The sequence below is a fragment of the Typopeltis vanoorti genome, chromosome 16, assembly GCF_054136105.1.
Source record: "Typopeltis vanoorti isolate ZY-2024b chromosome 16, IOZ_Tvanoo_1.0, whole genome shotgun sequence".
In the NCBI taxonomy this organism is placed as follows: Eukaryota; Metazoa; Arthropoda; class Arachnida; order Uropygi; family Thelyphonidae; genus Typopeltis; species Typopeltis vanoorti.
In genome coordinates, this window is record NC_143564.1 from 105,120,782 (window position 1) to 105,139,494 (window position 18,713).

The following is an 18,713-nucleotide window of genomic DNA, read 5'->3' on the forward strand; positions in this document are numbered from 1 at the left end:
TTATGTCAAACTAGTATTCAAGAATCTGCTGAAAACTTGCAAGGATGTTATTTTCCTTTTAAAATTTTTCATTCCTAATTCCTATATAGAATTTTTTCAGATGAACCTGGTTGCATTTACAGGTATGATGAAATATTTCATTCACAGAGGTGACCTCCATGTGGCCTTTTAAGGAATGAAGAGAACCAACCAGGACTTCTGACTTCATGTCCAATCCTCCCCTTCTTGTTACATCCAATTAATTAATAGGTATCCATCTAGATTCTGAATGAATGAAGATGTGTTGGAAATTTGAGATTTAGCTGAACAAATTGTATTCTTATTGGTTTAAACTAAAATAACATTCTTGTGCAACATGATAGAATTTCATGTTGGTTGAGGCACACACCTCTTTAAACAAGTTCCCCTATTTGTTTTTTTGTATTTTCCCATGTGGATTTGCTGATCTTCCTGTTTGTCCATAGTAGGCCAACTTGCAGGAACAGGGCACTTTATTTACACCAGGCACAGAGAAAGGAGGGAGCTGATCTTTAGTAGAACATATAGTGGTAGTAGACTTTCAGTGGGAAATACAATCTCTTATGGCTTTCAAGCCATAAGAGATTGTATTTCTTTAAGGCTCTGGCTATTTTTTCTGAAGTGCCTCAGATATAGGAGATGATGATAGCAATACTAAAATATTTTTGAAGAGAAAGTCAAGGATTAGGGAAGGATTGATTATTTTTTTGATACTGTGGGAACTGTAGCATTTGATAAGAAGGTGTGGTGTATATGATTAAGTTTTGCTGTAAGAGAGGATTCATTTCAGCAAAGGTCATAGGCTCTATTGGTTAGTGTTTTAATGATATAATATTGAAAGGGTGGTGATGTGAAAGTTTGTGAATGTATCTGTTTGTGTGGGTGGGTCCTGTATACTGAAAAGGACAGGTTATCATTTTGTAGGTGTTACCAAGGTGTCTAGAAAGGCTAAACTATTATTAGTTTCTTTTTCCCATGATAAACTGGATTCTAAGGTGAAGACTATTGAGGTGAGAGAGGCAAGATTCTAATATATCTGGACCACGAGTCCAAATCGAGAACACATCATCCACATATTGTAGTCAGATAGGTTAGAGAGGGCCTGAGTCAAGAGCTTTTTTTCAAAATATTCAATCAAAAAATTGGCAAGGAGGTGGGGTGAGAGGTGAGAACCCATAGAGGCACCCTGTATCTGTTTATAAATTTTGTGTTTCCAAGAGAAATACCCAGAATAGATAGCAAAGGAAAACAGATCAGTAATATCAGGAGAAAAAACTTGCTTTATAAATGATATGGTAATTGCAAGGAATATTGGTGAACAAAGGTGTTCAAGATTCAAACCTCTCAAACCTTCTATCTACATTCACAAACTGTCCCATCATTTCCCCACCCCTCCAATAATGTATCATTTAGCCTTTATTCTTTATTCCAATGAGTCCTCTCTTAAAGAACTTAATCATATGTATCAAACCTTATCTAATGGCTACCGTTCCCACAGTATCAATAGAAATCAATTCTTCCCTCAATCCTCTACCTTCTCTTCAGAAAGATTTTAGTAATGCTCTCATCATCTCCAGTGTCTGAGGCATTTCAGAAAAAATAGCCAGAGTTAGACTTACCATAAAATTTTTTTATCAAACCGGGACATTTTTGAGAGTTTGCTCAAAACAGAAAGTAACACCTTCTATGCTAAGTACTTATGATTCAAAAGGCTAAATAACAGAGTGGTTAACAAAAAACAACATTTTGTAGTAATAATTTTTAATTACTCTTAACTGAACATAACTTATTATTAAAAAGTTATTAATATTTATCACTAGCGTGAGCTTTCTTTAAAAATTCTTTGTTATTTTTAATCGCGTCGAAAAATTCACTACAATTTAGTTCACTATTAAGTTTGCAGCGCAATACAGCTTTTACTGTTGATTTAGCCATTCTACTTCTTTCTTCAGACCATATGTTATTCATTATTGAGAATATCCTTTCAACAGGTGAAGATGTGCCTGGCAGGCTGAAAATGTATTCTATAATTTGGACAAGATTGGGCAATGAAATGTTCTTTTCTTTGAAATGACTGAATAGTTGTATCCATTTTTCTTCACAACTTGTATTTTTCAAAATGTCATAGTTTGCCGACCAAAAAGCTTTTGCAATCAACACTTCATCAAACAGTTCATCCATGTTTATTGCATTATTTGCAAGAGTTTCATTAATTTTTTTCACCTGAAGCTTCAATTTCCGACCAAGTTAATTCATTGTTGTTTATCTAAGTAAAAGATTCTGCTACACCAAAACTGATTTCCCAAAGCTCTATGTAAGAAAGACAATGGTCATAAAATTTTGTAAACTCTTGTAGCATTGTATTAATACTTCCATTATTTTCCAGTATTCTAAAAAGCTTTTTTGCTTTTTGAGGTATAAATTTATTATCACACCTTTCCTCAAGATTTATTTTTAATTTTCTAAGTTCAATGACAATATCTGTTGCACTTGCTTTTGTACTTTCCATAATCAAGATAGATTTGTTAAACAATTTGAATTGCCTGTGCACAAACCACAAATACATTTCACCACAATCATTATCAAAGACCTGTTTTGTTATCACCGGACAATGTTCTTGTGAAATAAAATATGATTTCAGTCCCTCACAGATTTCAAGTATTCTGTCAATAACTGGAAGTAGCGAAAGAAAACGGGTGTTGCCTTGTTGAAGAACCTTTTTATACTCTACATCTACAAATTCACAGAATGCTTTTAGTTGAGTGACTTGAACCGTATAAATGTGGAAATATTTATAAATTTTGACTACTAAAGCTTCTATTTCAATAGGTAGAACATCAACTGCAGTTTGAAGACAGTTGTGAACGATGTAAGCACCGCAACCAATGCCCACAATATTTCTTCCTAGTTCCTTCTTCAATCGACTGTAAATATTTTTTCCTCTCCGTTTTACACCCCCAAAATTGATATTGCAGTTATCTCCACAAAATCCATTAATTTTTTTTTTTTTTTGTTATATTATGAGTTTTCATAACTGACATTAAATGGTTTGTCAGTATTTCTGCAGTTTCACCAGGAACTGATCGAAAGTCTAACAGTTTAACTTTTACTCCACAATCTGGTGCAAAATACTGCACAACACATGGCACAGTTTTAATTTCTTTTCTGTTGGAAGAATCAATTGATATCGTCACAAAATTTGTTTTGTTTAAATCTTCACAAAGTTGCTGAAACAACAGTGGCTCAATCACATTAACAATGACAGCTTCACATTTTGTTCTACCCAGTCTAAACTTTGTTTCAAAAAGCTTTGATATCAATTTAGATGAACAATCGGCAGACTTAAAGCTGAGATTGTGAATAGCAACATGAAATACAAAAGTTGCTTCTTTAGCAGCTATTAAAAATTCTTTGTCACTTGGATCGGTACCGTTAAAATATGACATGACAATATTTTTGAGGAAGTTCCTGTCGCTGTTAGATTAGCCTTATGTTTCACACATGTCAAGTGATTTGTTATGTCTGAACGCCCACCATGAGCCACAGAAAGTTCTGAAAAGCACTGTTCACATTTCACTTTGTCAATATGACCACAAACTTTCTTCAAAACAGATAATCCTTTTTTAATTCATCCATAAACACACAGTTTCTTTTTGACATTTTGGGGTTAAATTAATTTAATGAAGTAAAAAAAATTGCAAACAACACACCAAAAAGAAACACCGACTCGCAATCTAAACTCAACTAAGATTGCGCATGCTCAACAATGGCTTGCGATGCAGCTTACAGGCCAGAGTCAAAGTGAGGTATTCGTATTGCCTAATCACCATTTTCCAAGGCTGCACTTTTTTGTACTGTGTATATTCTGCACTTATAAATTTTTACCAAATAACCAAGACAAAATGACAAACTGGCCAGGACCATACCTTCAAACCAGGACGTATGGTAAGCCTAGCTAGAGTCTTAAAGAAATACAATCTCTGCATAGCTTTCAAGCCACACTGAAAGCTTGTTACTGTTATCAACTCCCTCCTGTCTCTGTACATGGAGTATATAATGTGCCCTATTCTTGCAAGTTGGCCTGCTATGGAAAGACGGAGATTAGCAAACATCTACATGGAAGAACACACAAAATGCATCTGCAGTCATGACTAGTCACTGGGCCTTGCAGACCATGCTCATCACAGTGAATTTAGAAGAGAAAGGTTATTTTTGAAATTTGTAGCTGCTCTCAGAAATCAACCTAATTTAAATAAATATAGTTGCATTAAACTTCCCAAAATATGGGAAACACTAATACTTTCAGATCCCAGTTTATTTTCTAGACTACTAACATGTGTCCCCACCTAGTTAGGACTTTAGTCTTTCACTTCACTTTGTTTTTTGTTGCCTTTCTGTGTGTCTCTCATGCTGTACTCCCTGATGATGTTTCAGTGGCTGGTACAAAATATTGGAAGAATTCAACAATATGGTTAATCCTTTCTCGGTGTTGTTTCACCCCATTAAGCCTCTAACACGAATTGTTAGTATTCAGGAATGTGTTAGCAGACATACCCTCAGTGTGATCACTTAAACAGAAGGAGAGAGGAAAGGTTAGTAAAACAAGTATTTTTTGTCAATATGGTAGTAGAAAGACACAGTGGAGTACCATGATATAGGTGAATTGATACAATAAGAAACATTGTAGAACACTGAAATATAAGATCTGATAACATTGGAGTCTTGATAGAGGTTGATTTGGAGGAAGATTGTTGATAGGAAGTTAATGATTTAACTTTTTAATGTAGTGCTATTGTATGCTCATGTTCATTCTCTGAGCATGCATATCAGGAATTTGATGAAGGTGTTGGTAGTGATGATGGTATAACTGTTCTTAAATTTAGCTGTAAAATTTTCTCCAGTAGCATACAGAATTTCTTAAAGTTAGTAAATTCTTACAGTTTACTAGTTATATTATAAGCCTGATCTATTCTTACTGTATATATATATATATATATATATATATATATATATATTTCTGAAAGCTGTTTCAACATAGAGGCTGAAACGTTGAGTGTCATAATTTACTATTGTTAATCGATTTTTATTCTCAGGACAATAGTTTAATCTTTGTCTTTTATCATGAATTCAGTAGATTGTCAAACATTCAAGAGGTGAAAAGATACACATCTGCTTATTTAGTAAATTCATTTAATATCTCTCCATTTATGTGATCAAATAATTTCCAGAAATTTTAGGATTCTAATCACCTTGGTATCAAGTTGGCATTTGGTAATTTATGATGAAATTTACTAGTTCATTTCTGTAAGTTGCACCTTTGTATGATTCTTGTATTATGTATATACTTATTTGTTACAGCACATAATGGAATTAGAAAAAAACTTGCTGGAAGAGGAAGTAAACATTCCAGTGTACTTCACTCATGAAACACCAGAAATCACAGAAATGTATGAAAGCATGCAAAAATCTCCAGACAGTGAAAAAACGAAGACCGCATCTGAAGGTAGATTATCTAAGTTGTTTAATATTTATTATATATAGTTTCAAGGCTGTAAAAGCTCTTAAAGACTGTATCTCATCTTGTTGAAGATTTCTTGAATTAAATTAGTGACTATATAAGAAATATAATAAAGCTCTATTTAAAAGAAGAAAAGGGAAGTTAAGATATTGAACTTTAGTAGAATAATAATCCCAGTTTTTCTTGCATGATAGGCTCTCATTGTCCTGTTGTGGGCCTGTCTGCATAGCATCTTATGACTGTCAGTTGTGGATGTTCTTCTGGCCCGTTGGGATGAAAAACCCAAGTTTCAAGGAGGGAAAAAAACCTATCCATCCCCATATGAGATAGCCTAACTTATCAGGTTTTTCAAATGCAGGTGAGTTAGGCTATCTCATAACCTAACTCACTTTCAAATGCAGGTGAGTTAGATTATGAGATAGCCTAACTCACCTGCATTTGAAAACCCTGATAAAGGTTATTTTCTTAGATGGGATTTGAATTTGAACCAAATTTTTTCATTTGAAGAGCACTGTCAAAACTCTCCGAGCTCTAGAATAATGCCATCAATTTTTAGTAATGATTTGCTTGATTTTCTAAAACTGATATATCTCAGAATATTACTATAGCTATTTAACCAAACAGGTATGTAATAAACACAATTTATAATGACATGCATAGGAGGGTGGTCTGATAAGTTCTTGGCCTCGACCATAGATAGCAACACTATTGGCAAGATAATAAAATTAGTTTAATCCTTTATCCAAGTGTGAGCAAACAAAGTTTGCACCTGAAAGTATCTTCAGGACTGGGGTGAGGTGGTACAACACCAGGGCAACTCGTTGCAAAGGTGGAGCAAGCTACCAACACTCCTATCTCAGTATCTGCTATAATGCAAAACACATCTCGTGGATATGTCTAACGTTATGCATTAAGGGAAGGGCCACTACCCAGACAAGTTTCAACCTTTATTGAGGTCTCTTCAGTGGGAGCCAGGCCCAAGTGGGAGATACTCGTTGCAAAGGTGGAGCAAGCTACCAACACTCCTATCTCAGTATCTGCTATAATGCAAAACACATCTCCTCGTGGATATGTCTAACGTTATGCATTAAGGGAAGGGCCACTACCCAGACAAGTTTCAACCTTTATTGAGGTCTCTTCAGTGGGAGCCAGGCCCAAGTGGGAGATACCAGGCAGAAGCATTAGCAGGTCATCTCTGCCTATAGGAGTTGCCAAATGGTGTGCCACCCTTTTTAATAAATTACTCTGGATTTAGAGAAAGATGTTGAAAGTTTATTTTTCACTTGGTTACAGTATAATAAAATTAGTTTAATCCTTTATCCAAGTGTGAGCAAACAAAGTTTGCACCTGAAAGTATCTTCAGGACTGGGGTAAGGTGGTACAACACCTGGTCAATTCTTTGTAAAGGTGGAGCAAGCTACCTACACTCCTATCTCAGTATCTCCTATAATGCAAACCACATCTCCTTCCGGATATGTCTAACGTTATGCATTAAGGGAAGGGCCACTACCCAGACTAGTTTCGACCTTTATTGAGGCCTCTTCACTGGGAGCCAGGCCCAAGTGGGAGATACCAGGTAGAAGCATTAGCAAGGTCATCTCCAGCTATAGGAGGAAGAAGAGAAAGATGTTGAAAGTTGATTTTTCACTTGGTTAGAGTATAATAAAATTAGTTTAATCCTTTATCCAAGTGTGAGCAAACAAAGTTTGCACCAGAAAGCATCTTCAGGACTGGGGTAAGGTGGTGCAACACCAGGACGACTCCTTGCAAAGGTGGAGCAAGCAACTAACACTCCTATCTCAGTATCTCCCATAATGCAAAACACATCTCCTTATGGATATGTCTAATGTTATGCATTAAGGGAAGGACCACTACCCAGACTAGTTTCGACCTTTATTGAGGTCTCTTCAGTGGGAGCCAGGCCGAGATGTGGAGATGTGGAGATACCAGGCAGAAGCAAGGTCATCTCCAGCTATAGGAGTTGCCAAAAGGTGTGCCACCTTTTTATTAAATTACTCTGGATTTAGAGAAACACTTGGCTCACACTTGGATAAAGGATTAAACTAAATTTGTTATAGTCTAACCAAGTGAAAAATAAACTTTCAACATTTTTCTTTTCTTCCTCCTATAGCTGGAGATGACCTTGCTATTGCTTCTGCCTGGTATCTCCACATCTGGGCCTGGCTCCCACTGAAAAGACCTCAATAAAGGTCGAAACTAGTCTGGGTAGTGGCCCTTCCCTTAATGCATAACATTATACATATCCACAAGGAGATGTGTTTTGCATTATGGGAGATACTGAGATAGGAGTGATGTTAGCTTGCTCCACCTTTGCAACGAGTTTCCCGGTATTGTACCACCTTACCCCAGTCCTGAAGATACTTTAAGGCGCAAACTTTGTTTGCTCACACTTGGATAAAGGATTAAACTAATTTTATTATAATCTAACCAAGTGAAAAATAAACTTTCAACATCTTTCTCTAAATCCAGACTAATTTATTAAAAAGGGTGGCACACCATTTGGCAACTCCTATAAGTAGAGATGACCTGCTAATACTTCTGCCTGGTATCTCCACTTGGGCCTGGCTCCCACTGAAGAGACCTCAATAACGGTCGAAACTATTCTGGGTAGTGGCCCTTCCCTTAATGCATAACGTTAGACATATCTGCAAGGAGATGTGTTTTGCATTATAGGAGATACTGAGATAGGAGTGTTGGTAGCTTGCTCCTCCTTTGCAGTGAGTTGGCCTGGTTTTGTACCACCTTACCCCAGTCCTGAAGATACTTTCAGGCGCAAACTTTGTTTGCTCACACTTGGATAAAGGATTAAACTAATTTTATTATATTGTAACCAAGTGAAAAATAAACTTTCAACGTCTTTCTCTAAATCCGAGTAATTTATTAAAATGGGTGGCACACGATTTGGCAACTCCTATAGGTAGAGATGACCTGCTAATGCTTCTGCCTGGTATCTCCACTTGGGCCTATCTCCCACTGAAGAGGCCTCAATAAAGGTTGAAAACTAGTCTTGGTAGTGGCCCTTCCCTTAATGCATAACGTACCCTAACCAAGTGAGAAATAAACTTCCAACATCTTTCTCTAAATCCAGACTAATTTATTAAAAAGGGTGGCACACCATTTGGCAACTCCAATAGGTAGAGATGACCTGCTAATGCTTCTGCCTGGTATCTCCACTTGGTCCTGGCTCCTACTGAAGAGACCTCAGTAAAGGTCGAAACTAGTATGGGTAGTGGCCCTTCCCTTAATGCATAACGTTAGACATATCCGCAAGGAGATGTGGTTTGCATTATAATAGATACTGAGATAGGAGGATTGGTAGCTTGCTCCACCTTTGCAACAAGTTGCCCTGGTGTTGTACCACGTTACCCCAGTCCTGAAGATACTTTCAGGCACAAACTTTGTTTGCTCACACTTGGATAAAGGATTAAACTAATTTTATTATAATCTAACCAAGTGAAAAATAAACTTTCAACATCTTTCTCTAAATCCAGAGTAATTTATTAAAAAGGGTGGCACACCATTTGGCAACTCGTATAGGTAGAGATGACCTGCTAATGCTTCTGCCTGGTATCTCCACTTGGGCCTGGCTCCCACTGAAGAGACCTCAATAAAGGTCGAAACTAGTCTGGGTTGTGGCCCTTCCCTTAATGCATAACATTATACATATCTGCAAGGAGATGTGTTTTGCATTATGGGAGATACTGAGATAGGAATGTTGGTAGCTTGTTCCACCTTTGCAACGAGTTGCCCTGGTGTTTTACCACTTTACCCCAGTCCTGAAGATACTTTCAGGTGCAAACTTTGCTCACACTTGGATAAAGGATTAAACTAACTTTGTTATATGCTAACCAAGTGAAAAATAAACTTTCAACTATTGGCAAGAGATTTTTTAAGTTTGTACATCTGGCATAAGCATCCATGTGAAATTGCAAGTCATTCTATCAATTATTTGCTTATTAAATTACTTAAGGAATTTACAACTTACAAATGATATAAATTAAAATTAAACTTTAATCTATATTCCAATATTTCGGCAACGTCACGTTGCCATTTTCTCAGGAATTTAAAATAAAGACACGTTCATGCAGGCACTACACACAGTAACTGAGAACAAAGAGCAGGAAGCTGTTGTTTTTCCTAAAAGTCTATGCTTTTTAGGCTATGTAAGTATTCTCGGTCTTTGAGCTGAAGGTCTTCTGATGTAAGTCTCCCAAATTTGGGGCAGTCTTAAGCAACCAAATTTGTTGAGGTTTGGCATGTTTCTTAGGGCTGAGGCTGATTCCATGAATAGCCTTTAAAATTCGAATTTACTACAGTGTATAACCATGGCTTTCTTCCACCTAGTATTCTGTGGCGAGTATCCAGAGTATGGTCTGTAAGACCAGAGTGGCTGTACTGGTGAAAACGAATGTGTTCTGAAATTCTGATATTCGCTGTCCTGCCTATTTGGCCAAAATAAGACAGCTTACAGCTGTAAGGGACTTGGTATACACCAGGTAGGTCTAAGGGAGGTGGTTGGTCTTTAGTGGAGCGGATAAGGGATGCCAATTTTTTTATATGGTCTGTAACAAGAGGTCAAATTATGTTTTTTTAGGATTTTGGTAATTTTTTCCGAGGTGCCCCAGATGTAGAGAATGGTGATGGATTTAGAATAGTCCTTGTTGTGAAAGGGGGGGGGGTAGTGGTTAACAGGTGTCAATATTTTTTGGATTTTTGTTTCGGCGGGAGGTGGGTAGCCATTGGCTGAGAAAGTGTTGAGGATGTGGTTTAGTTCAGTGGTTAGGGCATTGTCATTTGAACAGATAAGTTTAGCCCTGTTGTGTAGTGTCTTAATAACTCCATATTGTTGTGTGTGTGTGTGGGGGGGGGGATTGGTGAATGTATCTGCCTGTATGGGTGGGTTTTCTATAAACTTAGAAAACCAAGGTTCCATCAGGCTGGCGGGTGACTAGTGTGTCTAAGAAAGGGAGGTTGTTGTTTTTCTCCTTTTCCAGGGTGAACTTGATTCTGGAGTGTTAGTTGTTTAAGTGTGTTAGGAAGGAGAGGAGTGTATCAGAGCCATGTGGCCAAATAGCGAACACATCATCAACGTAGCAAAGCCATATGGTTGGTTTCTGTGGGACAGAGTTTAAGGCTTTCTCTTCACAAGTCTCCATAAAAAAGTTAGCCAAGGGTGGGGAGAGTGGTGAACCCATGGCTGTCCCCTCTATTTGTTTGTAGAATTTTCCTTGCCAAACGAAATAGCCTGAGTTCATAGTGAACTGAAATAGGGCTGAGATATTGGGAGGAAATTTAGCTTGGATTAGCTCTAAGGTTTCTTTGAGTGGGACATTTGTGAATAAGGAGGAGACGTCAGAACTGACCATTATGTCAGTATGTTGGAGTGTAAGGTTTTCTATGCTGGCTTTTGAAATGGGCTGAGTTTTTTATGTGTGATGGTGTGTTGCCAGTATAGTGTGTGTGAGCACTTTGGCTAAATGTTTAACTAATTTGTATGTGGGGGAATCAGTGCCATCCACTATGGGACATAATGACACATTTTCTTTGTTTTTTTGGGAGTCCATATATATATATGGGGGGGGGGTATGGAGTTAAACGGTGTTAATTTGTTAGTGACTTCTACAGGCCAAGAAGTAATCTTCTCAAGGAGCCTGTGGAGTTTTCTAATTTTTGAGTTGGTGGGATTGTACTCAATAGGGAGGTAAGTAGTCCGATCTAATAATAGAGCTTTAAGCTTAACAGTGTAGTCTGTTTGGTTAAGTACTACTGTGGCGTTACCTTTATCCGCTTTGGTGATTATTATTTCTTTGTTTTTCTTTAATTCCTGCAGTGATTTATATTCCTTATTGGATATGTTGGTTTTTGGTGGTCTAGCTTTGGTGAGAACACAAGCTACATCCAATCTAATATCGTTGGCCACATGGTTTGGAAGGTGGTGGATTCCGCATTCAATTTGGATCATTATATCCTGAGCTGGTAATTTTCTGGGAGCAATGGCGAAGTTGCAGCCACATGAGAGAGCGTTGACTTTTTCAGGCTTCAAATTAACTGAAGAAAGGTTGACTACAGTGTCGGTAGGAAGTTTTGGTGTTCAGAGGTTGAATACTTCTTTAATTTCTCAAATTTCTTGATATGTCAGCCTCATACTTTTTTAAATTCTTTATCAGCAGCAGTGCACGATGTCGTATAAGATTGACCAAAGCTTGTGGTTTAATGTGCTAGAAAGCTCTTCTTCTAGCACCCTTATAGCTAAGTTAGCATTAGCTAGGAGACAGCACGTAGTGGCGATTTGTTTATGCGATTCTCGTAGCAAAGCCTGGCTGGCGCGGTTATAAATTCAGAGAGCCTTTTGTGACAAGAAACGGTGCTTGAATTTGACACAATTTGGGATTACCTGATTATCCCGGCAGTGTTTTAGGAAGGTCAGACGGTTCAGTTGTCATGATAGCTTCAGCTTCATTTTACTGTAATGGCGGGCCTTGCGTGCAATGGAATCTCCGTGAATGATAGTAATTCTCATAGAAAGGCTTAGATGGTTATACATACTTATTAAATTACCTAAGGAATTTACAACCTACAAATGATATAAATTAAAATTAAACTTTAATGCATATTCCAATATTTCGTTGCCATTTCATAGGAACTTAAAATAAAGACACGTACAACCAGGCACTACACACAGTAACTGAGGACAAAGTAGGAAGCTGTTGTTTCTCCTAAAAGTCCTGATGGTGCCCCCTAGTGGGCTATGTAAGTATTCTCAGCTGTTGGGCTGAAGGTCTTCTGATGTAAGTCTCCCAAATTTGGGACAGTCTCAAGCAACCAAATTTGTTGGGGTTTGGCATGTTTCTTAGGGCTGAGGCTGATTCCATGAATAGCCTTTCAAATTTGAATTTACTACAGTGTATAACTGCGGCTTTCTTCCACCGTATTCTATTCTGTAGCAAGTATCCAGGGCATGGTCTGCAAGGCCAAAGTGGCTGCACTGGTGAAAATGGATGTAGTGCTTGTGTTCTGAAATTCTGACATTCGCTGTTCTGCCTGTTTGGCCAAATTAGGACAGCTTACAGCTGCAAGGGACCTGGTGTACACCAGGTAGGTCTAAGGGAGGTCTTTAGTGGAGCAGATAAGGGACGCCACTTTTTTATATGGTCTGTAACAAGAGGTCAAGTTATATTTTTTTAGGATTTTGGTAATTTTTTCTGAGGTACCTCGGATTCTATCAAGTAGTTTGTTTTATACAGCTGTCTGAAGCAAAAGTGTTGTCTGTGTCCATTGAAATGGATAAAATTGAGTATCATCTTGTTATAAAATTCTTTGTAAAAGAAGATTTTAATATTAGCAGATGTATATACCCTGGTGTGGTAATACATCTGCTAATATCTCAAATAAATTTTGCCAGGAGGTTCGGAGGAAGGAGATTATCCAATATTAAAAGAAGTCATTGCAGCAGTTAGCTCCTCAAAAACAGGAAAATCATCAGGAATTGATGGTGTTACAATGGAACTGATACATGAAGGAGGTGATATCATCATAGGCACCTTGCTAAATTTATTTCAGGATGTATGGAACACAGAGACTTGGCCTTCTGATTGGCATACTTCTGTCCTTGTACCTATTCCTAAAAAAGGACGTTGCAATAAATGTAGCAACTATAGAACAATAAGCCTTATTAGCCATCCAAGCAAAATCCTGTTAAAAATATTATTGTCAAGAATCAATAAGAAAATAGAAAGCAGACTATCAGATGAACAAGCAGTTTTCCGGAAATCCAATAGTACAATCGAACATATTTTTACAATACACATAGTAGGTGAAAAATTCATAGAACATAACAAAATAATTTGTTACAACTTTTTAGACCTTCAAAAAGCTTTTGACTCAATATGGCATGGGGCATTATGGAAAATTTTAGAATATTATGGTATAGACAATAAAATCATTAGGATTATTAAATCTCTTTACTCCTCATCTGATATGAGAATTGAAATTAAAAATTACAGCAGTGAACCGTTCTGGGAAGAACGGGATGTAAGACAGGGATGCATCTTGTCCCCTCTTCTTTTTAATTGTTTTCTGGAATATGTCATAGATGAAGCTCTTCATGAATATGACACTGGAATAGTAGTTGGGAGACTAAGAATAAACAACTTATGTTTTGCAGACGATATTGATCTTCTGACAGAAAGTTAAGAAGAATTACAAGAGATAACCAGCTGCATTTTTGGAACATTAAAAAATGGATTATATATAAACCTGTAAAAAACAAAACCAACGATAACCTAAAAATCAGACATTGAACCCTTAAAGATACAAATTGAGAATGTAAACAAGTTCACTTATCTAGGAAGTACGCTGAGTCAAGATGGTCGCTCCAAATCTGACATTAAATTTGTCAGTTGCCTTAGCAATACCGAATTGCTAAGGCAACTGTGGCCCTACAAAAGTTAAAACCATTGTGGAGAGATAACAGAATAGCAATCACAACCAGACTAAGACTAATTGACACTTTGGTGAATTCTATCCTCTTGTATGGTTGTGAGGCCCGGACTTTATTGAGGAAAGATGAGAGGAGACTCCTGTCTTTTGAAATGAAAACTTACAGAAGACGCTTGAGAATTCCCTATACTGCTCACGAAACCAATGAAAATGTTTGGAAACTGATTAATTTAATAGACGGGGAAAAAAGGGAAAATATTCTGACAGTCATCAGAAGAAGACAGATGAAATGGCTCGGACATGTGGAGAGGGCTAATGGCATTCCAAAGCAAACACTAGAAGGAATCGTTCCTGGATCAAGGGTTAGGGGCCGACCTTAATTAAAATGCGCTGACAACATAAATAAATGGACAAATTCCTCCCTTTCTCAGCTGACATCAAGAACAAGAGACCGAGATGATTGGAGGATGATAACAAAGAACATTATCTACCTGCCATGAATGACTCAACGGTCCATTTAGGACCATGGGAGAGAAGAGAGAATATCTCAAAATCAATTCCTTTTTTTATATAGGATGAAATATGATGCTTTTTTTTTTTTTTTTTTTTTTTTTTTTTTTTTTTTTTTTTTTTTTTTTTTTTTAAATTCATTTTTGTCTGATGGAAGTTAGTTAAATCAATCAAAATTGATTAGTTAAATTACAATTTCATATGCTGGCCAACCAAATTGTATTCTGCATTGCCTTAAACCAAAGGATGTTGATACAACATGATTAAATGCCATGCCAGCTAGAGTGTATTGCCCAGTTAAACAAAACCCATCATAAATGCAAGAAGTATCAATAGAAAAGAAGTACATTTCCAAAGAATTAAAGCAGTACTACATTTACATTATTGGTGCTAGGTTAGCAATGAAGACAAAAACAAGTGGGATTCTTTTAAATAACAACTATGAGATATAAATAAGTTATATAAATGTTTTTTAATTAACAGTAACAGTTAATGTTATATTCAGACATTTATGATCAGGGAAAGGAGGAACAGCTGTAGTATATCCAACATTAAACATGAAGATTATCTTTTTGATTAGCAGGCACCTTTGAGTAAGTGTACTGTGGCAAACATCAAAATAGGAAATTGGATACTGAGACTTATTTCTTCATAGGATCCCTTTTGATGCAGAATTGGAAGAACTATGAAAGTCATGAGAGTTGGCATAAAAAAAAAAGTTGCCTTATTGGAGAGCTAAACAGCAGAGAAAAAAATGGATATTTAAATAAATATTTTGGGAATATTCAAAGAAAAGAGCACAACTAATAATGATGATATAAGTATAAGGGAAAGGGAGATATGAGACTGTAGTAATTATAGAGAAATTAAACTTATGTCTCATACGATGAAGTTATTTGAAAGAATCATAGATGAAAGATTGAGAGAAGAAGTTAATATTGCAAAAGAACAGTTTAGTTTTATGTCTCAAAGAGGAACTATGGATGTGGTATTTATTCTGAGGCAGAGGATCTAAAAATACATGAAAGGACAAATGCTACTACATGTTGTTTTTATAGATCTAGAGAAGGCATATGATACAGTACCTAGAAAAGAGATATGGAGGAGTAGTCTAAGAGAAAAGAAAGTACCAGATGTTAAACTGATACAAGAAATGTACAGAAATGTGCAAGCAACAGTTAGGAGCTGTTTGAGGTAACAGTTGGTTTACATCAGAGATCAACACTCAGTCTTTTTCTCTTTAATATAATAATAGATACTTTGATAGAGCAAGTCAGAGAGGGAGAAAGAGCACCTTGGAGTATGTTATATGCAGACAATATTGTACTGTGTGTGGAAATAAGAGGAAGTGGAACAAAAGTTGATAAGATGGAACAGAGTATTAGAAAAAAGAGGACTGAGAGTTAGTGGGAAAAAAACTGAATATCTGATGTGTGGTCAAAATGTTGACACTGAAGATCTAGTGCTGAATAGAGAGGTCATAAGAAAGTAGATAAATTAAAATATCCAAGTTTAGTAATGGATAGTAAAGGTTAAGTGGAAAGGGAAGTCAATAACAGAATTCAAGCAGGATGGAAGAATTTGAAAGAAATGTCAGGAAATTTTTGTGCTAGAAAAGTTCCAGTGAAATTGAATGGAAAAATATACAGAATGGTAGTGAGACCAACAATGCTATATGGAATGGAGACACTGCCTATAAAGAAGTTCATTGAAAGCAAGATTAGTGCTACAGAAATGAAAATGCTTAGATGACTGTGTGGAGTAACAAGGATAGACCAGGTGAGGAGGAATGAACACATCGGAGGTACTGTAAAAGTGACTGCAATCACGAACGAAATGCAATTAGTGCAATTAAGATGGTATGGACATGTAATGAGGCGAAATGAAAAATATGATGGATGAAGTATCATGATGATGGAAATACAAGGAGGAAGACCAAAGAAGAGGTGGAAAGATAATGTAGTGGAAAATCTGAAGGAGAAAAACCTGCACAAGCAGTCTGCAATAGAAATCAGTGGAGAAGACTCATCAGAAATGGGAGCAGCTGAAGAAGAAGTGTACTGAATTTCAGTTTTAGGATATAAACTACTCAGTATTAATACCATGCCCAAACATAAAGATGTGCACAAATTCACTTGACAAAAAGACATAAAATAAGAAAAATCTCGTTGACTGCTAATGTTGATAGCAATATATTCACTCTGGTTCTGGACATGAGTATACAGAGGATTTGAAATAGAAAATGATCGGAATTTTCTTTTGAGCAGTATGAAATCGAATATTGAAAAGAAAAAGATGTACAAAAGATTTCAAAGAATGAAATTTGATCTGATTTTAGAGGTGAATTTTAATGTAAATGTACCAGTGGTTATTCAGGAAAAATGAGAGTTTGGAAACAGGAACTAACCTTGTAAACTCATTGTCAGATGAGTCTTCAAGGTCAAGATTATCTGGAATTCTGGTAGGGATGTTAACAATTTGTGTTAGGCCATTAGTGAAAGCAAAGAATTCAGCTTCTCTTCCAGCTTGTTCAGTAAAGTTAGGGAATTGGAAGCTGTTCAGAAATGTTGAAATTTCCAAGGAAGATATTATCTCATTGTTTGGTTGATTAGACTGCATGTGATAAATTTTCAGATATAGATTATTTCTTTGAAAGATTGCTAAATGAAACGAAGTGACAGACCAGTAGTAGAAAATCTTCAAAAAAAATGTAGTTGGAAGTACATAACAATATTTGAAGTAAAAAAGCCATCAAAAACCCTGAAATGTAGAAAGGCAACTGGAGTAGATGATATTCAGCTAGAAATATTCAAGTATAAGAGTTTTACCGTGGCTGCACTGGATAATTCAAAAGGCTTGATCAGAAGATCGAGTTCCTGATGATTGGAGCAGAGGTCTCATAGTACCCATTCTATAAAAAGGGAAATAAAGCTAACTATGAGTATTACAGAGGAATTTCACTATTACTTGTTCCAGGTAGGATTTATGCAGGCATACTTGAGAAGAGGCTAAACATAATTGGGGAAAGGGAAACTTGAAGAAAAACAAGCTGGATTCAGGCCAAATAGAAATTGTGAGAATCCGATTTTCATTTTAACCACCTTACCGGCCATTTAAAGATCACATACGCATCCTCAAAAGCTTCGTATCCATCATAAATTTCAATGTAATATCAGTGGTATTGCAATTTTAATATGCACTTCGCATCCATGGTAATGTGGACGTATATATACATCATGGCTGGTACCGTGGTTAAGACAAATAATTGAGAAATCATGAGAATATAATAATCAGGAGACAAGTCCTTCAAAAATGCTACGAATTATGTAGTATGAATGGGACATTATATAGAGCAGTACAGTTGTTATGATTAAAGGAGGGAAATGAATATAGTTTGATGTAAAATTAGGTGTAAGGAAAGGGAGTGCACTAGTTCTACTGTTGTTTGTCATCTGTGTCAATCATGTTATGAAGCAAAGTAGCATTCAGCTGATCATCAAATGATATTTGGCTGGAAATTCTCAAATGTGGATATATAAAAGTTTTATGGTAACTGTGCTACATAATTCAGAAATGCTGGAAGTTGTGTTCCAGTTTAAATTTTTGAAAGCATGATTGGCTAAGAAAATTTTTGAATTGAAACGTGTTTGGGTTGTCAGGATCAGATGCTCACTTTATGACAGGTAGTTAAGAAATCATGGGAATTTAACGAGAATCTGCAATAAAGTTTTGTAGATCTGGAAAAAGCATATTATAAGGCATTAAGAGAAAAGCATTACTTAAATTAAGGGGATATTAAATCCCACATAGTTTTAAAACCGAATAAGAAACTTAAAGATTGAAATCGGAGAGTTTCTTGCCGAATATAGTAAACTATAAAGTATCGGCGACACTAGCGTTAGCCAATGCAAGTGATCCTAGTACGTAGTACAATACCAGGGCAACTCATTGCAAAGGTGGGGGAAGTTCAGATTGCTATTCTTAGGTATTTCCCATAATGTAAAAACACATTTCCTAGGAAATGTATGCTGTTATTACATTATGGAGGGAGGTCACTACCCAGACCGGTTTCAGCCTTTTTTGAGGCTTCATCAGTGAGTAGCTAGACCTAATACCAAAGTGTATAGCGAAAAGAACTTATGTACTCTGCGAACGAGTTTTCCAAACAGGTGCAACCATTAAGTTACTTAAGTATAAAGAGCTAATA

At 36.4% G+C, this 18,713-nt stretch overlaps 1 protein-coding gene across 1 annotated transcript in view; it reads left to right on the forward strand.

Moving 5' to 3' along the window:
• The window catches only part of LOC150098243 (BOS complex subunit ncln), a 351,007-nt gene that overhangs the window by 29,236 nt on the left and 303,058 nt on the right, over positions 1-18,713 (forward strand). The window contains exon 3 of the mRNA XM_090406188.1: positions 5,377-5,521. Coding sequence (XP_090262314.1) covers positions 5,377-5,521 — 145 coding nt within the window. The remainder of the gene's footprint in view (positions 1-5,376; positions 5,522-18,713) is intronic.